General features: G+C 51.3%; 5 protein-coding genes across 5 annotated transcripts; 2 read left to right on the top strand and 3 right to left on the bottom strand.

Annotated features, from left to right (window-relative positions):
• Positions 1-15: 15 nt before the first annotated feature.
• On the bottom strand, positions 16-1520 carry ALT_1814 (DUF2434 domain-containing protein; the record flags this gene model as incomplete). The annotated part of the gene is made up of 2 exons (XM_033559268.2): positions 16-922; positions 979-1520. 2 exons carry the CDS (start codon positions 1518-1520, stop codon positions 16-18), a joined length of 1449 nt encoding a protein of 482 aa, XP_033415159.2.
• A 6346-nt stretch (positions 1521-7866) lies between these two features.
• On the top strand, positions 7867-10005 carry ALT_1813 (Zn(II)2Cys6 transcription factor; the record flags this gene model as incomplete). Its single annotated transcript, XM_033559267.2, has 3 exons — positions 7867-8576; positions 8646-8734; positions 8804-10005. The coding sequence occupies 3 exons, from the start codon at positions 7867-7869 to the stop codon at positions 10003-10005; spliced, it is 2001 nt and encodes a 666-aa protein (XP_033415158.1).
• Positions 10006-11606: 1601 nt separating this feature from the next.
• Positions 11607-15623, top strand: ALT_1812 (putative ABC efflux transporter; the record flags this gene model as incomplete). The annotated part of the gene is made up of 3 exons (XM_033559266.2): positions 11607-12281; positions 12347-14924; positions 14980-15623. 3 exons carry the CDS (start codon positions 11607-11609, stop codon positions 15621-15623), a joined length of 3897 nt encoding a protein of 1298 aa, XP_033415157.2.
• Positions 15624-16816: 1193 nt separating this feature from the next.
• ALT_1811 (putative extracellular thaumatin domain protein) lies at positions 16817-17350 on the bottom strand (the record flags this gene model as incomplete). The annotated part of the gene is made up of 1 exon (XM_033559265.1): positions 16817-17350. The coding sequence occupies one exon, from the start codon at positions 17348-17350 to the stop codon at positions 16817-16819; it is 534 nt and encodes a 177-aa protein (XP_033415156.1).
• Positions 17351-19410: 2060 nt separating this feature from the next.
• Positions 19411-22737, bottom strand: ALT_1810 (Sec23/Sec24 family protein; the record flags this gene model as incomplete). The annotated part of the gene is made up of 6 exons (XM_033559264.2): positions 19411-20045; positions 20098-20289; positions 20349-20786; positions 20838-21178; positions 21235-21332; positions 21382-22737. 6 exons carry the CDS (start codon positions 22735-22737, stop codon positions 19411-19413), a joined length of 3060 nt encoding a protein of 1019 aa, XP_033415155.2.
• Positions 22738-22741: the final 4 nt, after the last annotated feature.

The raw sequence follows: 22741 nt of genomic DNA, 5'->3' as shown, positions 1-22741 counted from the left end.
AATGGATTCAATTCATCAATCCGCCCGCCGTCCCGGCGAAGCGACAGTCACAGTCACGAAGCCACTTTCCGATAAGCTAGAGGTATCACTCGCCGTCCGTGTCGTGACTCTCGGCGCTGCTGCTGCTGCTGCTGCTGCCACCGCCGCCGCCGCCGCGCAGCCATCTTTATCCTCGCCATCTGCCTTCCCATGCGGAGCGAGAATCCCCATCTCAACGTAGCGATCCAGCTGCTCACGAGACGAGGAGCGATCGCGGTCACGGTTGCGATCGCCGCCACGCAGCCAGCGCGATTCCCACCAGCGCTTGCGACCGAGGAGATCGGCGTCGGTGGCGAGCGCGGAGTCGAGCTCCCCGCGCTGGACGATGAGGGCCTTATCCTCGTTGAGCTCGCAGAAGCCGACTGCGTTGAAGAGTACGATGATGAGTAGGGCGGGGGCGTAGCCAAGGCCGTAGAGCCAGCCCTGGCTGACTGCCACGCGGAGCGGGGAGACGGACCAGTCGAAGGCGGCGGCGATGGCGTAGCCCGTTTTGAGGCCGAGGAGGACGAGGGCGAGGAGGAATTCTGGGGGGCTGGCGGTGAGGTAGAAGGTTGCTTGGGCGAGGGGGCTGGTGGGAGTTGCTCGGTACCGGTAGATGCTGTGTTCGAGGCTGTAGCAGATGACCAGTGTGCCGGCCAGGGACATGAAGGCTGCGAGCTTGAAGCGGAGATCCGTGGCGAGGGGCTGGGCGCGTAGCGCGGTGAGGTCTGGGCTGCGCTGCAGCTCGATGCCTGTCCAGCTGCGGGGGATGGTCAGGAAGAAGTTGGATAGGGCGAAGGCGTAGAAAAGGATGGGAAGGAGGGATTCCTGGCGGCGTCGGCTGCTGCGCTTTGTGAAGGCGTAGGGGTCGCGGTCGAGGATCTGGCGTTCTTGCCAGGAAGCCCTTCTTGTTGTCAGTACAGAGATGCTTAAGAGGTTGCGTGCGGAAGTGAAGTATACCAGTGCCGCACGGCCTCCCAGACGGCCGCCATGAGGCCGGGGGTCATCAGAGTGTAAAAGACACTCTGCAGAATTAACGAGGTTCCCTGAATATGGCTGCGGTCTACGTCTACGGTCATGATGCAGCTGATCAGTCCACAGGCAGAGACGAACAGCAGCCACAGCCACTTGAGTCGACGGCTCATCGTACGACCGGGTAGATATTTGCGACTGTGTTTTCGCAGATTGAACATGGTGAGGAACATGGAGACAGCAAAAAACGCGGTGAACGCCATCCCGATCGAGGCATGTTGGCCTATGCCGTGGATAGGCGCGTAGCAGGAGATACCGTCGACAAAGGTGCCATTCTCGTCCATACGAGGTTGGAACTCTTGGAAAGCGAGATAGCAGTCGGTGCCATTGGAGAGCGTGCCGTTGCTGTATAGCGTGTATTTGTACACGTCCAACGTCGTCCGGTTGAAATGGACTTCATTGACGACCACATCTGTCGCGTTGGCGCCTGACTCATATGGAGTCGCTGCTCGGATGAGAAGGATAGTCATGACGCTCGATGTGCTTCGTTTCTCTCTTCCTGTGGAGCGTCCAGCACCGGTGATGTCCTCAATCGAGGTACCTCAATGCCGCCGTGATCATCGCGGATAGAGACTGACAAGAACAGGTGGAACATTGTTAATTGATGATAGAACAGATTTCAGCTGCGATGAGGAGAGCGGAAGGACCGGAGGTTGACGATGTGATGACGAGGTTGAGGTGGTATTCGGGACAGTCAATGATGATATGACAGCTGGGAGCCATGTGTCTCGTCTAGTGCCTGCCGGGAGCACTCCATAACCAGTGGTGTAAGCCACCTACAAAGCTTCAAGTGAGGGACTCTGGACCCATTTCCATTTACTGCTTCTGACAGTTTAGTTCCATTGCAAATGATGATGATCCTCAGGCAAAAAGGCAGAAACCCCACGCTGCTCCTTATCGATAAGATAGAGTTGTTATCGATAACCTTACCCCTTTGAGGTTGCCCTGGATATTAACCTGCACTACTTTCATCGTCCATTTCTCAATGATGCTGTAAATGCGATTGAGTAATGGAATCATCCAGCCGATGAATCATATGCAGTGAGACCTTAAAGCCACGCATACACCGTACGGAGTACATGGCAGTGGCAAGACAGACGACTCCTTGCGAGGCATATTCAACTATAATTGGTTCTGCCGCTGACTGTGAGGGATTTCTGTGTGACCTGCAAGGAACTGCAGAGCTATCTGTTTGTGCCCCGTGCTCTCTGAGCGGCAGCTAGCTGAATAGCTTGTGCCGTATGGATCCTGTCTCGACCTTGAGGGAGAAATTATGTCCATGCGCCTGCCAATCAACAGCTACAAGGCAATACCGCATTGAGATTGAGGTGAACTTTGTCCGCATGGAGGGTTGACCTGTCCATCTTCCTTTGAGGGCGTAAGGTTGTTTTGACCGCACATCCAAGTTGATTAGATATGAGAGATGCATTCCTTTCCAGACCGACAGATTCATGTCCCTGGGCGAAACATACGTCTGCTGAATTTGGAAGGAGTCCACGTGATGACATGTACGAGAAAATATAGGTGGCTTACGCCTCCTCATGAAGCGCAGTATCTAGAAGTGCCTTTTTGTAAAATTTGAGATCGAAAGACACGTACGTATTCAATATTCAGGATGGAATATACGCGCCTGGATGGAAGGATGAGACACAGCCTTCTGGCTTGAGCAATCAGAGGAGCTTCTGGCTCCTTCTACAGAACAGCGCAGTGCTTTTGTCAGGACCCAAGAAACTTTGGGAAGTAAATTTCAATCTGAAACTGATTGAACTACGACTTGATAAAATGCAAGACCGGAAGATCTCGGTGATGCAAACCCCGCAAAGAGATGATGGGGTGCATGAGACTAGGAGGACAGCTCACCGGAACAGGTTACACTAATTCATTGCATCCGGGGGAAATATATAACAAGACGAGGTGGTTGGCCAGAGACTGGACGCCAGTGAGCTGTGAGCATTTGGAAAAGGAACTGTGTATCCGTATCTCCGTAAGATAAATGAGCTCCCTCATACAGTCATACTTAAGCGTTCCACAAGTGGAGAATCCTAACATGGCTATTGAATTCGATTATCCGTGCTTTGTACGAACTTGAGATTGTTTACTCCTCTCATGGAGTCGCACTTTGTAACACTCAGCCTCATACATATCAAAATCACAATTATCGTGATCGGAAAGAATCAAAGTCGTGTCCCTGCACTAGCGATAGAAACTTGTCGAAATGAACAGAAGCAGACAGGAAAAGCTGAACGCTCCGGATGTCACTGTGCTTATGTGATTGGCCCTCAACCAAGAAGCGAAATAATGTACAAGGTTCGATTGATGAAACTACTCCGTAATGAGATTGGGATATTTGGTGTCAGACTGGGCTAGACACACTAGATACTGACTCCACAGACATAGTCCAGTCCATAGTGTTCTGCATCAGACCATCCGTCCGATCGGCCCCATTCTCGGTTGACTTTCCCTGAACGAGAAGAGCAACACGAGGTCAGGTGGTTCTTGTGGGCGCCGTGGGTCCGTTAGACAGGGCAACTTTTTTCATTCCCTGTCAGTAGGCGACACCAACTATCTAGTACGTAGCAAGAAAGTACAGAGGAGCAAGACATAACAAAGTTTATGGCATTGCGTATCTAGGCATCAGCCTACGACGTTTCTCAGCATGGTCGATGATGTCAGATAAGGGCGCACATGATAAAATTGAAGTAAGCCTGACGACGACGACGATACTGATGGCAATAGGAAAGAGGCTCTGGGCATGATGAAGTTTAATCGACCTCAAGTTGGACAATCAGGTCTTGCGGTAATTAAAAGTCAAGTTCCCTTGTCACCTAAGGTAACCTCTATGGTTCACAGCGGGATGACCCTCCCGTCTGGATCCACTAGGTACCTTACACTGCGGTGGAGACTGTAGCATGATATTATTCAAGCCAGCAAAAGATATGAAACTCAAAGTCTCAAACACTCAGGGTAAGGGAAATGCACCAAAAGAAGACCGCTGGGATTGTATGGGGCATTATGAATTGATGTCTGGCCACCAGAGTCTAGACTCTGACACACGACAGCTGCAGCAACAAATATTGTACATTCCCCTAACTAGAATGGGGGGTTGACTGATGACTGATGAAAGGCTAGCTATTTTTGTACATACAGGACTAGTCGGGGATGCATAAGACAACAAAGAAGATCAGGGATTACTTTAGTCTCCGCTCTCTGACGGTGGAGCCTGTTTCACCACCACATTCTTGACTGCTGGTGCTGATTCCCATCGTCAAGGTCATCTGTCCATCTTGTTGTCCTCATATATGGAGGATGGCGTTGCCCAAGGTCGACGCCTCTCGGTACTTGTACAATAACCGGGCAATTTTGACTTTGGACTTGCGAGTCATTTCGGAACTAGCGAAGTGTACTGTGTAGCACAAGTTTCCAATAGGATTGCCATAACCCAAAGATGGTCGGTAAAGGGCACTACTGTGTGTGATTGGAAGAGGTTTCCCGCGCTATGGTAAATCTCCGGCTTGCCTGAACCAGGTATCCCGCTCACCTGACACACACCAATTCCTAGTTCAACTGGGAGTCTGTCACTGACTCGGTGAATCAACAGAGGGACATGGAGCACTTGATACGGTATCGATTCTTTGTACCCGGTACACAGGGACAGATATCTATTCCTACTAGTCCGTCTCCTCGAGCCGGTGTTCCGATCATCATGATCACCAAGCTTAAATCCCTTACAAGGCCACCATAGGGAAAAAAGAAACACTTGATTTACCGTAAAATCTACCCCTGATAACAATGTAACCCCGCGGAAGAAGTAACGATGAGAAATCAAAACGGCATTTCCAGCCTCCCAAAGCTTCCTCGGGCATCTTCCAGTTCGTCCCTCGACAGACAAAGTTTTGAGGTGGATCAACAGGCCATCAGCCGGGTTGACTCCCAACTTCCCAAGTCATAAAGCAACAGGAGGCCCAAGCACTCGGAAACAATACCACCCAATTATGGAAGCGTTGTCTTGTGCCCTTCCTTCCAAGGCGTGGAGGGAGGACAAGTTGGTGAGAGATCGAGTGATCGCTGAGATCAGTATGTAAGGTAGTCGGTTTCATGTTTGCCTACAAGGACATAGTGACATGGAAATACGGTTATTTTGTGAGAGTGTCTGTTCTGAATCAGTTGACGGTGCAGGGACGGGACTCGTCCGAATAATACTGGGATCATTCATGGTTAGAGCAAGGAACGACGCGGAAGAACTTGTTAGTTGTTACAGAGTCATCAGTGTGAAGTGGACCTGTCACCAGTCAATGAGTCAAGAACTGGCCGGGAATGGAGGGGAAAAGGGCGCCTTTTTTGTAATTTGTAGCGATGATTTTCTTGTCCTCGGAAGTCTGTGCGAGTCGATCTGGCCCACTTTCCCCAGATTGTCTGTATGACGAGGGAAAGGACGCAGGAGCAATCAGCAAACACTGCATGCCTGGTGGATTTCCAGACCTTCTCTTCTGTGGATCGATACCACACCTTGACCGCCATCACGTCCAGAATGGACCAAATAAGCATCAATAAACAGAGATGGATCTGGTCAGAAGAGTCCGCAGTCACAGCTGCATGATTTGGCCAGAGGCTGGAGTTTGAGACAAAGTCGAAGTAATAGCGTGGGGGGGAACAGCGCCTAGCTGAGCCTGAGCCGTGTTCCGTCCTATTCTTGCTGGCACGCATGTAATTCTCACCCGTTACTACTATTATCATTGAATTATCTAAGAAGCAGATCGACAACGGTTTAAATCTACAGAGCAGAGAGCATCAATCTCAGATGATCAGGGCCATTGTAGACTTCATAAATTATAGAATGGCTTTTGTCTTCGTTATTCGGGTCTCTCGTCCATGGAAAAGGTAGGTAGGTATTTGGCATTGAACCCACTCTGTCTATTTATCAACGCGTGACAAGCCAACTGTAATTTCCGTCTTCATTCCATTTAGGGTAGTCTTCTTATGGTGGATGCAGGGATGAGTCTGGGGAAACAAGGCCCAGTTGCCAACCGAGATGCATCATATTCTTCTCGCAGCCAAAGACAGCGTCGAGGATCATCCGCCGTCGTCACCCGTGCATTTGGGATTTGGAACCGGTCAAACGAACCTGTGAGCGTGGTTGATTCCCTTGTTAATAAATATTGAGCAATCTTTGCTTTTTCTTTCTTTTCTAATTTTAAAATTGCCCATCTTCTTCTAAGGTTTTCCCTAACTTTTCCGGAGTGCATCTGATCCTCGCGATGGCTTTTCTTGGGCTCCCAGGTTGCCTTGTTGTTTTTTTCGACGGAGTACCCCGTACCGTACCTATATTCCCCCAGTCCTCCAGTGAACCAATCAATTGCGTATATCCAACATGCTTGGCCGCCTGTTTTCCCTCTTCTACAACAAAACCCCCGCATGTTAGAGTTTAGGCAGGCAAGGTGGAGAGGTAGGGAAGGTCAACGAGAAGGAATGCAGATCGTCTGTCATCTGGACAGTAGGGGGCTCAGTACATTGTACCAAGATCAGTTGGCTGTTGGTTGTTCCGGTGGTCAGAGTTCATAAGAAGTTTACCAGTTCAGGTTGGCTCGATTTAAATGGATAGGTCTGGGTAGGTAGGTTAGGTAGTATTTGCCTAGTCTGAGCGGCCCCTCTCCACTGGGTTTCTGTACGTGCATACGAAGTACATCGACGGAGACAACCCTATAGATTGAGCATTGGAGTGATCCACGTCAGGACGGAGGAGTAGTACGACTACTAACGGAACTTGCAGAGGATTGTCATTCTTGATGGTAGCTTTTAGGCATAGTTTCTGGCTGGTTACTTTCCTAGTCCTAGAGTTTGTTTTAAATGCCTGTAGCTACTGTAGTGGTCAGTAGGACTAGTCCACGAATTAATTCATTACTGTCTGCTTCATTCCACGGTAATTATTTAGAAGAATATTGCTGAGGATTATCTCCCTCTGGGTGGTGAGGAAGTAGTATAATATACCTCGCAATCCACCCCCATTTCCCTCAGTCTCTCCCTTTCCTCGAGTCTTCTTTCTCTTTCTCTTGCTGGCCTCTTGACTCGTCGCTAATCGCAAAGTTGCTGACTTGCTGCTACTAAAGTAGCTCCTGCTCCACCTCTCATCTACTTTAGTCCACAGACAGATCGCCTCCTGTCCCCATCACCATACACTACAACCACTGTCATCCTGTACGCCTACTACTAACTACGACTCCGACTAGAATATTCAAAATGACTAACAATGGCCACAGCCAACTGTACGGAGTAGCTCAAATCCTCAAAAGGCTTCGACTTTCTGAGAGGCCACCCCCTGCACCCATCGCTGCCTCTCACCAGCCTAATTGAATCGCAGCCAAGTCGGCAGGCTCCCCACTCACCAGGACGTCCGTCATTAAAAACTGAATAAACTTCTTTAACCTACATATTATTGAAGTTCTGAACCCATCCCACTGGCCCCATCTTACTATTAGGTGGTTCCATTCGCGGTTTCAAGGTTTCTTCTACCTACCTACATACATACGGCAAATCCACCCTCCAAAATCGCCGGTCGCAAAATCAGACTCGTGCTGTGTTGGATTACCCCTCTTCTTCTTCTTCTTCTTCTTCTTCTTCTTCCTCCTCTTCTCTTTCCTTGCTTCACTCACATCTCACCAATTAATATCCGTCGGTTCTTTTGTGACACAGTCCCTGGGGGGTAGCTGTGCCCTCGAACCGCAAGACATATCCACTCCGGCGAAGGAAGCCAAGCAAATTCGAGTACCACCACATCCACCACCAACCTCGTCCAAGTTATATGCGGCCCACATTCTTTCAATGTTGTCCATGCAAAAGACGCCCACCTTCATCCTGGCCCCAACTGCGAATCTCAACACTCAGAACCCTCATGGCATCCAACCCAACCCCACCGTGGACCATCGCAACTCCACCCGCGCACTGAGTTTGTCGGAAATCCCCGCCTTTCCCGATGGCCCATCCATGGACGATGCTCTCTCCCGCCATGAAAGCATCAGCACCGACGGCACCTCCAACGATTCTCCCGAGTCCTGGGACGGGGAAAGCCACTCTGATAGCTCTCCCTCGGTCGACTATGAGATCAAAATACACGACGGCTCGTACCCGTTCGTCGACTCGACGTTAGCCCCGCTCCCTTCCTCCTCGTCCTCCGCGACTGCCACCGCCATCATGACAGCCGGGTCAAAACATTTCCAGATTAACTACGTCGCTTCTAATAATATGAATGTGTCCATGGCCGATGATGTGACCCCCAAGGTCGAGGATGTTGACGGTGCGGAGGACTTGCGGAGCATCAAGCCCCTCGAGGCGGAAACCGCCAGTGCGAGCAATCATCCCTGTACTACGACACCCACGGCCGCTCCCGTCAATGTACCACGGAAACGTGGTCGCCCACGCAAACATCCGCTGCCAGTACCCGGGGGCCAGATCAAGATCACCAAGGGAAGATCCAAGACGGGCTGTATTACTTGTCGACGAAGGAAGAAGAAGTGCGACGAGACAAAGCCATCGTAATTCACCCCACCATTCACCCAGATTAATCGCATGCGCCGCAATGGTCAGCTAATTTCGTCTTCCAGGTGTTTAAACTGTCAGAAGAATGCGGTTGTGTGCGAAGGGTACCCTCCCAAGGAGATCTGGAAAAGTGGTAAACAGAAGATGGAGGATGGTAAGGCCCTGGAACTCCTTGTGACGTGGCCGATGGACATCTTGCTGACCCCTTAATCTTGAAATGCAGCGGCACGTACCAAAGCGCTCGCAGCTGTACCGCGCTCCCTACCTTTGCTCATCGACGGCGTGGAAACCGAAATCGACCGACGATTTCTTGACCATTTCGTCTACGGCTTCAGTCGTGTGCTGACGTTAATCAACGATGACACCAATCCCTTCAAAGAAATCCTCCTTCCCATGGCCGCTCAACATCGAGGGTTGATGCACTCGCTCATGTGTTTGTCCGGCTCACATCTGTCGGCGTTCGATCCAGAGCCCATGCTGAAGGAGCGCAAATTCTACCATTTCCATCATGCTATTCAAGATCTCAAAGACAGCATCATGTCGTCGAGTATCAAATCGTCGGGAACTTCCCAGGAGCCAGAGCTTTTGGTAGAGGACCCCATCATCGCATCGACCATCGCTCTCAGTCTCAATACGATCTGCGAAGGGGAGACTAAGGGCGAGTACAGGCCGCATATGGATGCGGCGAGGTATCTGCTGGTGACCCAGCAACCACGAAACGAGAAATTCCGGCAGTTCATCGTCGAGTTCTTCCAGTACCACGACGTATCCAACTCAATTACCTCTCTGGACCGTCGCCCCGCCCTTCGGAGTGATGATCTAAAACTTCCCGACTTTGTGCCTCAGCAAGCCGGAATGTTTCTCGGCGTGTTCGACGGTTTGTTCAATTATATTTCCGATGTCACAAGGCTGCGCGACCGTATTCGGCAGCGATCGAACGAAGGATACGAGCCTGCGGTTGACTACCAGATTTTGAGCGATGCCGTCTCGATAGATTCGGCCATTCGGACATGGGAAACATCTCATCCCCCCGACACACCAAACTGGTTCCTGGCACAGCTGTACCGCCAGTCGACATGGGTCTATCTGTACCGCACTATCCGCCCGTCCAAGCCCAGTGATAAGATTGCTCAGGTGGTGGACGATGGGCTCGCCTACTTGGATCAACTTCCGCAAGACTCCGGAGCCTTTAGCATTGTACTGATGCCCTTGTTTCTCCTTGGTTGCTCGGCATTCATTCCTCGTCAGCGAGAACGGATTCAGAAAGGCTTCGAGTCCCTCAAGGCTTACTCTAACCTGCGTAATATTGAACCCGCCTTCAAGGTGGTCCGACGGGTATGGGAGATCATGGACACCAAAACCGAAGACAGCTGGGACTGGGAGAAGATCATCAACGATATGAACATGGACTTCCTCATCACCTAGCCTTTGTTTCCCGGTCCATCCTTGTTTCAGTCCATATTCCTCCTTGCAATCCGTGAAGTTGTGATGATATATGTATGTTAGTCATGATTTTCTTTCTTCTCTGTTCTCTTCTGATTTGGGAGCATCCACCATGGTCGGGATGATGCGGCACACATCGGCGTTCTGTGATCAAACATCTGCATCGGGGGTTTTCTGAGGTTCAGCGGTAGGTTGTGGTCTGGCTGAGCGGGCGATGTGAGGACGCCCAGCAAAGCACCGAATCGGTGTTTGTGGAGGTGTTGAGCAATAGCGTCCAATGAGGCATGGCAACGTCCACACTTGAAAACAAAAAAGGAGTCGGGGGAGGTCCTCAAATGCGGTTGTCCTTTCTTTCTGTTGATTGTATCCCGCCTGTATCTGTATGCATTTAGTGTATGTCCTTGACGAGTTGCATTTCTCTGCTGATGTGATATCCAATTGATACCAAGCATATTCTTTCATACTGTTTCTCATATCTAATGTCTTATCTATCAGTTGGTTGATTATATGGACAACTGATTTGATGCCGCAATCTATTTACATGCGAGCACATTAATTATATATATATTCTTAAAAATTCACCAAGCCAGACTTTACACTCTTGGGGTTGTTTTGCTCTGCCCTTGTATCCTTTTAAGCAAGAAATTCTCGATTAGTCTTGGTGCATTGGACCGAATTGGACAAATTCCTAAAAAAGTTGCTGGCATGTATCGGGGCCATCTACACAGTACAGCGGTTTATCTTCAAAATCACGAGCCAAACTCTTAACAAATATTTCCTCTGTGTTCCTCTAGTCTTCTGTTTCCTATTGAAACGTTGACATGCAACCTAGGCATAGCATACGTCGATATATATAAATAGTTGTCATGTGACATGAATGGTTTTGTTTTGGTCGCCCTCAGCTCGACGAAACGTCGCTAAGGCATTGTCAACTCTCACTGTGAATATCGCACAACGGCCATCATCGCATCAGACTACCTAGAATTGGCACATTCGATGTCAGATTATCAGATCTCGATAAGACAAGAATGACTGACTTCAGTTGGAGTGGGTCGGACCCTGAACTGCAGGCAATGGAATAACCGAATGGCTCTTCTTATCTTACTGTGAAGATGACGTCCTTCGAGACCGACTAGTAAATCGTCACATGCTAGGTATGATCTCGAATAATTGATCTGAGAGCTGGTCTATTCGTCACAAGGTACGAAATAAATTAACACCTGGTCGAATCTACCAGAGACCTGCTTCTAAGCGAAGGACTAAGACCACGGGACGACTCCATCCGAGCCGCCAGCAGCCAATAATGGCAAATACTCCGGCCGTTTTGGGTCCAGGCGCTTCCCAACTCCAACTAAATTGAATGAGCCTTTTAGAGGCACCCCAAGCACCACGGAGCCTAAATCCGACAAGATGTCTTACCCCGTGTTCTTGGCCGTTGGGCCAAATTCTCGTCGTTTGTGCTCGGACGAGAGGGATCTTGCTTGCTTGCTGTTTGGCTGTGGTTGTCCGTGATACAACAGAATCTGGTTCCTTGTGCTGTCTTGCCGCAGTAAGCCTGTTTCAGGCAATGAGCCGTGCTCAGCATGGAGAAAGATGACGATCTGATCGCGGAGTTCAAAGTCCCCAAAGACCTTGTCGCTGCCGAGGGATTACAAGACCAAACCGCGACATTCAATCTGTCCCTGCGGGCGGTTGAGCCAGTCGATGTATGCGTCGAGGATCTATCGCTCCAAGTTGACACGACGCCCCCAATATGGGAGACCCCGCCGTCGCAGATATGGCATCGGCTTTGCGGGAAGAAGGTGGACACCCAGACACATAAAACTGTCCTCGACAGCGTCGACGCGTTCATGCCTAGTGGGAGTCTCACGGCGATTATCGGTAGCAGTGGGTCTGGCAAGACATCGCTGCTCAACATCGTGGCTGGTCGGATGAGCTTGACCAAGGCGAAAGTTTCCGGGGCGACCACCTTCAACGGAGTTGCGGGCATTGGGGGGATACGCAGCGCGTATGTCATGCAGGAGGATGTGCTAATTCCCACCCTGACGGTTCGAGAGACTCTGCGGTATGCGGCGGATCTGCGATTGCCGCCACCAGCGACGCAGGAGGAGCGCCATCGGGTTGTCGAGCAGGTGATATTGGAATTGGGGCTGAAGGAGTGTGCCGACACGCGGATTGGGACAAGCACACACAAGGGTTGCAGTGGAGGGGAGAAGAGGCGCACGAGTATTGGCGTGCAGATGCTGGCGAACCCATCAGTGTGTATCCTTCAGATCACTGAAGCCAAAAAAGAAAACAAAGAAGAAGATTCTAATTCGTGCAGGTCTTGTTCTGCGACGAACCTACGACGGGATTAGACGCAACGAGCGCATTCCAGATCATCCGGACGCTGAAAAAACTCGCAGAGGACGGTCGAACCGTCATCGTTTCAATTCATGCTCCCCGCTCCGAGATCTGGAGTCTCTTTGACAATGTGATCCTTTTGGCACGGGGATCGGTGCTCTATAGTGGACCGCTTCGGGACTCCCTGTCCCATTTTGAGGCGTGCGGTCATGTTCTGCCGCCGTTTGTGAATCCAGCTGAATACCTGATCGACCTTGCGGCCATCGATAACCGGACGGAGTCGCTCGAGGCCGCATCGGTGGCCCGAGTGGAGCTCCTCAAAGCTGCATGGAAGTCTCGAAGCTCTGAACGAAAACAGATCGAGCAGTCTCGGCATGAAAGGAGGACGTCTATACCATTTAGCGCAGTTACACCCATAAACAAGGCAGCTTCCTTCCGTCAACAATTCCGTGTCCTGACCTCTCGGACCTTCACAACAACCATTCGAGACCCTCTCGGCGTGGCGGGAAGCCTTCTGGAGGCAGTGGGAATGGCTGTCATCAATGGCTGGATCTTTTTACAGCTTGATGAGAGTCAAGCTGGTATTCGATCGCGACAAGGCAGTCTGTATACCGCAAGCAGCCTCAACGGATATCTGATTCTCCTTTATGAGACGTATCGTCTGACAATCGACATACGTCTATTCGATCGCGAGAGAAACGAAGGTGTCGTGGGTGTCCCGGCCTTCTTGCTGAGCAGACGTGCAGCGCGTCTTCCTCTAGAAGACCTGCCTGTGCCTGTTATCTTTGCGATTATATACTACTTCATGGTCGGATACCGGCTCAGCGTGGGCCAGTTCTTCATCTTCTTGCTTCTGACCACCCTCACTCACTACATTGCTGTCACCTTTGCGGCCGTCTCCATTGGCGTCGCTCGCAGTTTCCCCGGTGCGAGTCTTGTGGCCAACCTTTCATTCACATTACAGTCTTTCGCGTGCGGGTACTTTGTACAGTCGAACCAGATCCCTGTGTACGTACGGTGGCTAAAATGGGTGGCGTATACGTTCTACATCTTCGGTGCTCTGTGCGCCAACGAATTCATCGGTCCTGACGGGCCCCCAGAGGGCGAGTTCTACGATTGTCCATATTCGACAGACCCATCGAATCCGGCGTGTACGCAATACACGGGCCGGTACATTATGGAGAACCTGGGGTTTCCGTCAAACTGGATCTGGCGACCTATTGTGATCCTTGTGGCCTTTGTGATTGGCCACTATCTGCTTGCTGGCTTGCTGCTCCAGTACAATCGTTTCGCCATTGACATCGCGCAAGCCCGGAAGACCGATGTAGATCTGTCTGCAGGTAAAGAGAAGTTTGCCGAACGGCGTGCCGAGGAAGCTCGTCCTGTCACCATCTCACTGGACCAGTATGCTTTGGAGATCCGGAAACGCCAGGTCTTTCGCCAGGGATCGCGGACGCTACCCATCCTCAAACCCATCACCGCTGAATTCCAGCCGGGGAAATTGAACGTCATCATGGGCCCGTCGGGTAGTGGGAAGACATCGCTGCTCAACTCTATTGCACGACGGTTAAGGGGTTCCTTGGGGACACAATATCGACTGCAGGGAAACATGCTCTACAACGGTGCTGTGCCTTCAGAGAGCGTGATCCGGTCGGTGACATCGTTTGTCACACAGGATGACGACGCGTTGATGCCGTCGCTGACGGTGCGCGAGAGTCTCCGTTTCGCAGCTGGGCTGAGGCTACCCCAGTGGATGTCGCGCGAGGAGAAGAACCAGCGAGCAGAGGAGATTCTCCTCAAGATGGGATTGAAAGAATGCGCGGACAATCTGATAGGTAGCGAGCTCGTCAAGGGCATCAGCGGCGGAGAAAAGAGAAGAGTCAGTATCGCCATTCAGATTCTAACAGACCCCAAAATAATGCTACTTGATGAACCTACTTCCGGCTTAGATGCGTTTACAGCCACATCGATTATTGAAGTCCTCAAAGCGCTGGCAGCCGAGGGCCGTACTCTGATCATGACCATCCATCAATCACGATCGGACCTGTTCCAGCACTTCTCGAGTGTCCTGCTACTGGCCCGAGGAGGATATCCCGTGTATGCGGGCGAGGGTCAGAAGATGCTCCCGTACTTCCGGTCCTTGGGATACGAGTGTCCCAAGACCACGAATCCTGCCGACTTTGTTCTGGACCTGATCACGGTCGACCTACAGCAGGAAGATAGAGAAGCGCTGACCCGCGAGCGCGTACAGAAGTTGATCACTAGTTGGGTTGGACAACAAGAAGACGAGGCCCGCCGTCCGTCACAGATTGCGACTCCCGCAGAACTTGGAAGCTTGAAGAGACGGATGCTTCCCTTTCGGATCACGTACCCATTGGTGCTTCACCGTGCCGCGATCAATTTCTGGCGCCAGCCGCCATTGGTGATGGCGCGGTCAATGCAGGTGGTAGGAATCGCGATCATCATGGCACTTTTCTTTGCTCCTTTGAAGAATGACTATGCTGCCGTGCAATCGCGGATGGGGTTTATCCAGGAGTTTGCTGCGCTATATTTTGTCGGTGAGTTTCGTCCATTATAGTCCAACGCGTCAGGTTCATGATGCTAATGAGATAGGGATGCTGCAAAACATCGCCATCTACCCGAACGAACGGGACGTCTTCTACCGGGAAGAAGCGGACCACTGCTACTCCGCCGAGACTTTCATTCTACAGTATACAACGCTCGAATTACCCTTTGAGGCGATCTCCTCGATCATCTTCGGGGTGCTCGCAGCCTACGCGGATAACCTGGAACGCAGCCCCAAGATGTTCCTCATCAGCGCATTCAACTGCTTCTGCATTATCAGCTGCGGCGAGTCTGTAGGGATCATGTTCTGCACACTCTTCTCGCACGTCGGATTCGCCGTCAACGTCACGTCGATTCTGCTGTCTATTTCCACCATCCTGGGTGGCGTGATGAGCCTGAACGTCAACGACGTCCTGCAGGCGATCAACCACCTGTCACCGATCAAGTACTCGATCGCCAACCTGGCGCCGTACGCGATGCGCGACCAGCATTTCACATGCACCGCGTCGCAGCTCCTGGCGAATGGGACCTGTCCGATCCAGACTGGTCAGCAAGTGCTTCAGCTGTACAATCTAGACAAGAACGCGCCCTTGAACGTGATGGCGCTTGGCATCTGCACGATTGCTTACCGATTGGTGGCGTACGCGATGCTCAAGGTGATGCGTGAGGGATTTTGGCGTCGCCTGCGGTAGACTGACATCATCTTTGTATCTACCTAATCATTGTTCTTGTATCTCAGGTCGTTATTGGTAGTAGCGACTCGCCAATAAGAAACCATTGCCAACAAAAGAACTCTCGGGATGACTTCTACATTCAGACGCGTAGACGATACCTGAAAGAGTAGAGTATCCGTAATGCGCAAGTCTAGGCCACAGAAACCCCGAGCAGGATCGGGATTTCAAGGAACGGTGTGGACCGGCTGCACCAGTCAGATCGTGACGCGTCGTTCGTTGCTTATTAACAATCCAGAAATGGAGGATCAACCTGGTTCTGAAGGAAGAAACTGAAGGGAAAAAATATAAGGCATCAAGGCAACAATTCCCCATACTGACCAATCAGATCAAATGAGTTGTATAAGGTTAGTCGGCAATATGCTTATTTAAGCATTGACAGTCACTGACGCAGATCATTGGGTAGGACAGATCCACATAGCGAACATTTTTGCGCCCTCTTAGTGGTCTATATTCCAGCAGAGCCAATGGGAATAGAGTGCTAGATGCTGTCCCACTGTGGCGCTGGTGTACGTAGCCAGTCTCCATTACTTCCATTTTACTTGCAGAGTGCGCACTGCAGATCCAGTTCGACCTGCATGCTATGACATGGTCTGGCCCACTGGCCACTGCCCTGTCTTGCTTGCGTGTTTGGATCTTAGCTGGTAGCCTGGAATTGCCAACTTTTCATTGTAATGAGACCAGTGCAGATGCTTAGTAGAATTGAGAACTTTACCAGAAAGCAAGTTTGGAAACTTTACACAAGGAAGTGAGTTTTGTTGTATGTCATCAATATTCACAAGTCTATAGTCTATGTCTATGTTTCTGTACATCCCATATCCAAATCCATATATGACTTTTTTCATATATCGTATAGCATAAACATGAATCGTAGCGTCACTCGACCTGTTCGACAGGGAGAGTAGCCGCTAGCACTCAATATGACAGGTCGACAACGAGAAAATCAACTCAACCAGGAGTGAGAGAATGTCGTGTCCCAGTGTCTTGTGACAGAAAAGAAAAGGAAGAAAGAACAAAGCTCCACATGTTCAGGGCCTCAATTGCATCAAGCAAGAGTGAAAGCGTAAAGTGACCAGTGACCAGTGGCCGGGTATAGTTGTAATGGTTGGTCGTCGGCTCGCCGACGTTTATTGCTTGCTTTTCTTGCTGGCGGTCTAGTTGCCAATGTTCAGGACGAAAGAGGTGGCGATGGGGCAGCCGTGGGTGGCATGGTCGTCCTTGGGCTGCAGGTAGGCCTCGGCGCAGGCAGTGTCGCCGGCCTTGCAGTTGACGGAGGGGCAGTCGCCGCTGGACTGGGAAGGCTCAACGGTGAAGCCGAACTTGGAGAACTCGGAGTCGGAGCCCATATCGATGCAGGACATGTCCCAGAAGATGGTGTCGCCGGACTGGGTGTACTCGTACTGGAGGACATCGGACTGGTCAGGCTTGGTGGACAGCTTGATGGAGACGCCACCGCCGTTGGAGTTGGTGCGCCACTGCTCGGAGTAGGAGCCGCCGCCCGCAGAGAGGGTATGCATGTCGCTGACGCTATCAGCGACCGACCACGCGTAGACGGTTTGGCTCAGGTTGTTGACGATCTGGACGCCGCCTCCAGAGGCGGAGGAGTTGTCGCTGCGCTGGATGACATGGGGCAGGGCAGTGGAGAGGGTAGCAAAGGCAGCAGTGAGGAAGGCCTTGGTGAACATCATTTTGACTGAGGATGTAGAGACTGAAGTGATTGTTCTTTTGAAAGAAGACAGAATTGGTCTGTTCGACAGACAAGTGATAGTGGTAGTCAAAAGATTGACAAGAGAATGAAGCAGTCGAATTGACTGAAAAGAAAGTAATGTCACTGGGACAAAGAGAAAGACAACTGACTTAGTGATCAAGAGAGTGTTGTTTGATGATGAGAAGAAGCCAGAACACCTGTTGCGAGAGGGGTTTATATAGCTTCAGATGCCTTACCGGAGGCAAGCCAAAATTGCCCATTTTGGGGTTAGTCAGGGTCGAAGACCAGATGGCAAACTTTCAAATATGGATTCGGTAGGTACGACGAGCACACGAGAGGTGAACCGGAAAGTCGAGCCAACGTGGCTCTAGGCGCCTGGACCAGGGATCAATCGCTCTTGGGTCAATCCATCGGAGGTTCACACTCTAGAAGCCTGACAGAAGGGGAAGAGAATGGAAGAACCCCACTGCATCCATGGGCACTAAAGAATCCTGGGGATAATTGGCTCAAGTTTTGCAAGTACCTGACCTGTTAGACCTGGTTCGATGACTGAATATTATTATTATAAATTCAGGGCAGACTTTTTGGGGTCCCTGTCGATCTCTTGCATCCAGCCAATCAGCCATCACGGCAACAGCCATATCTGCACCGCTAAGCAAGACATATGCAAGTTTAGTGCCGCAACAATCACTTCATTTTGACCCCATCCAATGTATGACACATATGACACTGTACAATGAGCTGGAATGTCTCAGTCGACTTTGATTATGCAGTTAATTTTTCATCACATAGATAATATAATAATGTAGCTCTGCTTGTTGTGCTGTCTACACCACCGATACACCCCGCATAAAGGCAGTAGTACATGGATTCCCAAATCCAGCTCCGGCTCCGGGCTGACCCCATTCCCAAGCCTCAAAACTTTGTCTAGCCCCAGAAAGGAGAAAAGGAAGAAAAGAACCGAATGTCGTGATCTATGGTTCGGCAACTGTAGTGCCCTTCTTCTGGAACGCAAAAAATCTCTGGTCTTTGAGGGTATTCCCATGGTTTGACAAAGTCTATTTGATCCTTTGGCAATGTTCTGTGGCTGCGTGGCGTTTGTAAAATTTTTGTAGGCATATCATTTGTATGAGTGAAAGCGTGGCAACATGTCTAACAACCAGACAAAGTGCGTGCATATAACTCACTGTCGACTGTTTGGTTCCGAGGAAGGCAAATAATTTACCTCAGGTTTCAACCTTGGCACCTCAGGCAGACGAAAGAGAAAAGGTTCTCATACGCAGTTAAAAACTCTTTCAGTCCTTTGTCAGCATCCTTGCGCTGTTTTTGGAGTCTACTCCGAATACCCTTGGTCTTGGCGCGAAAGAACAAATTCATCACCCTTCTTTCACGTTCTTTCTTCCATTCTGCTGACATTTCGGAACCAAAATACAGAGTATTCATTCAGAAAACTCTTATGCTTACAATAGCCAGAGCTTTTGGTCCAGATTGACATATGCCGACGTAGACACTCCTCCATCTTCCAGCCACTGACGTGCGATGCCAACTCCACTGCCCCAGTTGGAGTCGCAACCGCCAATTATCTCTTTCTTAGAGACTCAAGAAAGGATCCAGGGCTCCAGTTCCTGAAAATGGAAGAATGGAAGAACTCGAAAAGGGTCCCTTGTTCACTGCCCCTCCGATCCCCTCCGACCCCTCTCTCACCGGGCGCAGATCCCCCCCGTTCTAGAATCCCACTCCATCATTCCAGGCTTGGTTGCTTTGGGTCCAGGCGCAGGGCCAAGGCTCATAACTCTATTGTCTCTTGTCTACTCAATAGAGACGCATCTAAGCAAAGGTCACAGGTCCAGTGGTACGGTGAAAGTGGTACATTGGCCTTGGGCTATACAAGTAGGAACAAAATTTGGTATACTCGCATGAACAGAAATGAAAATGAATCAGACAAAGGGAGATCCTTGCCTCGGATGGATATTGAATACTGGCCCCTCCCAGCCAACATCGCTTACGACAGAGTCACACAGTCACACTACGTAGTGCCAATCACCAATATGGGGCCCGCAGTCCGGCCAGGCTGGACAACGTTCCCTCCCCCGCTGTATCCTCGCGCTTCCGGTGCCCCGCCAGTTCCAAGTTGATTTGTCGGTGGATGTGCACCAGCCAGTCCACATAGCTCTGCGCCTCGTTGTTGCGATCCTCCAGCAACAGTCGCGCAAATTCGTACTCGGCCCCGTCCAATCCCTGCCGTGCCAGTTGGATAGCCACCGCCTTCGATCCTCGGATAGTCGACAAGTACTGTAGCAGATTGCGCACTTGCGCATTTAGGTGTGTCTCCAGCACCGGTAAAGACGACAGCTGCGGGTTGAGCTCTTGCAGAGACGTTTGCCCGGGTCCAAACAGATCCTCAAGCAGGTTGGGGGAAACTTGTGAATGAAGCCATAGTAAAATCATCTGGCCGTTGTCTACCAGGTACGCTCCGCCTTCCTCGATCTTGGAGTAGCTGGCGCGGAGTGCGGGTGGTACCTGTAATTGGCCCTGTTCATTCGGGAACCCATCCTCCGGTTGCAGGTTGTGGATGGGGATGATCCGGGGATACAGGTACAGTGACAGCTCTGTGCATCCTATTGATCGTAGCATCCGAATATCATGAATTCGCCGGTCGGACGATTCCTGGCCACCTGTTGAGCCTGTTAGCAGCGAAACCATAGATGCAATCGTAGTCTAGCTCACCCTTGAACGCCCTCGATTTGATCATGCTGAGCATGTACATGGAAAACTCCTTGAGATTTTCCGGTAACACGAGCTGGCCCGGAGGGTGCGACCCTGAAAAGATCTTGCGGTATCCGCTGAAAATATCCACCGTCTTCTCCGTGATGCTGGCCCGGATGTCTTTGAGTGGTTTGTCGAGCGTTTTGGCCGCCGCTGCAGGACATTAGTATGCGCTGGTCTCGGAACCTTTGGCCTGTATTTGGGATACCCACCTTCCTTGGCCATAATGCTGACAACCGCGTCCTGGTCAACAAACTTCATCGTCTCCAAGCCTCCTTCGTTGACGGCCGCCACCGCGTTGATGCACCGCACCCGACGCTGCCCGTTGGCGGAAGTGTACAACAGCGCAGCCTGAAAGTGAGCATCCAGCTTGGGATCCAGTTTGCCATCGTGGCTAAAGAGAACACCAATTGCCTTGTCTGCATCGATAGCTCCAATCTCGAGGTCGGCTCCAAACGTATGCTGCACAAAGTTTCCGTGATAGGCCGACACCTGAAGTCCATTCGAGCAACGGACCTTCATCAGTGCCTGGAAGCCGGTGTCACGGGTGACCGAATGCGTCAGCTCCTGGGAGAGTTTGAGGATGTCGCGCGGAGCATGGAAGTTGGGGTAAAAGAATGTCTCGCCGCCGGTGACCTCGGGGACATGTCCTGATAAAGGTTGTCAGCAAAATACCTCATTTCGAGGCCAAAGAGTCTTACCAATCGTGGCAACGTCCATATATGTTCCGTTAGGTGCCGCGATGAACATGTCCACACCAATACCAGCTCCGGCCAGTTTACTGGCTGTCGATCTCCATGCTGCATTCTCTGTGGTAAACAACTTCCGTTCCGCATCCGTTCCATGGACCTTGGGATCTTCACGCCGCACCAAAGCACCAGGGCCCCAGGTGGGCAAGGTGGCCACTGCACAGATGATTTTCCCTCCTGTGGCTTGTAGAGCGGAGAGAGCCGCATTCAATGTTGGAAGCAGTGCAGGCTCAGGCTTCTTACTGTGGGCGAAAATCTTCGGAATCTGATGCAGCAGACCAGTAATTACTTCCCTAGGAAAAAGTCGGTCAGTCACCTTGAACGAGTCCTGCTGATTCAGGGGTCGCACTTTGATTCATAAGGATCCACGAAGAGCCCCTCGCTCAACGGCACGAACGGTTCCTCAAGGTCAGTCATCACCATCATCTGAGCTCCGTCAAGTTGTGCCTACGTTGGTCAGCATCCGCAGCAATCAACAGTGACCATAGGAACATACACTCAGATTGTAGAATTGTACTTCTCTATCGAACGTGACGATACCAATCTTTGAGCCTTCGGGAATACGGCGCGACGATGCTTCGTCCTCGGGATTTTCAGACCCTTCTGTGCCGTATAGAGCCTCCATGATACCCTTGCAGATACCCTTAAGGAATCCTCGGCTGATTGATTCGTGGCTGACATCGATCAGAAACAACTGACGTAGACCAACAGGCTCCTTGTTCCAGTAATCCTTGGGCACCAAGAACTCGACTGTGCCCATCATCAGTTCCGGACGTTGCATGCGGTCCACACGCGCTCCTGACGGATCGAGAGGGGCAAAGTACTCCGGAGGGACGTCGTTGGGAAACGTGCACATATTGCAGACGAACTTGTTCCCTCCGGACCTGAATGTCATGAACGGGTTGATGTATGTCCTGCATCTTCGGCATCGTGGAGGCCCAGCGTCTCCAAAATCCAAAATGGGAATCGGCTGCTCACCCGGATCCAGTCGGGCCAGCGGCTGCAGGATCATCCCGAGAGGCAACCCCGTAGACGACAGAAAGTCGGCTGTAGATGGAATATTATTTAGCGTAAGTCGAGCATACTTCGGGGACGAATTGCCTTGGTCGTGGGCCACGAAGGGAATGGCAGCCGGGGGAGGAAGATGCCGTTCCATAGTCGGATAGACATGGTTGAAATAGTACTGCGCGGGCAGGTCGCGCGAGCGAGGGATGCTGGGGATCTGTTCCGGGTCAATCTTGCCCTGAGTTGCGACTGAGCCAGCGCCAGAACTCGCTCCGGCTCCAACCCCTACGCCGGCGGGCTGAGCTACACCAACACCTGGCGAGATAGGACGCGGAGAGTCGGTAAGTCCGGTATTCAAGAACTGCGATGTTGGCTGTACACTTCCCTGAGGCATTCCAGCAAACGGCTGTTGCGCCGGGGCAGTGGCAGAAGCTCCGCCAATATCATGGTGTGCATGTCGATGCTTCTTCTTGTGTGCCCGAGACCCTCCATCCCCTGAAATCCCCAGTCCACCCATTTGATGTGTCAACCCTCCCAAACTCGGTTCTGTGGGAGCGGCCATCCCAGCCTGCGGGCCTGCATTGTAGCCGAACGGAGGAGGGGAGGTCAGATGCGGTTGTTGCTGCGGTTGTTGCTGTAAATGAGATGGCGAGCCGTAAGGGGGCCATTGATTCGGAGCTGCTGTCCCGTAGGGAGCTCCTGGTTGAGGAGGAACCGCTCCAGGACCATAGCCGGCAGGAGGATGAGACGGAGGGGGAACTTGGTGGGCCATCCGATTGGGATCGGAGGGGTCTTCAGGAGGAGCAGGTCCCTGGCCGACAGAGTAATACATTGATGGGTCTGCCATGCTG

Source organism: Aspergillus lentulus (genome assembly GCF_001445615.1).
Source record: "Aspergillus lentulus DNA, contig: Alt04, strain: IFM 54703, whole genome shotgun sequence".
NCBI lineage: Eukaryota > Fungi > Ascomycota > Eurotiomycetes > Eurotiales > Aspergillaceae > Aspergillus > Aspergillus lentulus.
This window is presented reverse-complemented; position numbering and strand designations above follow the sequence as displayed.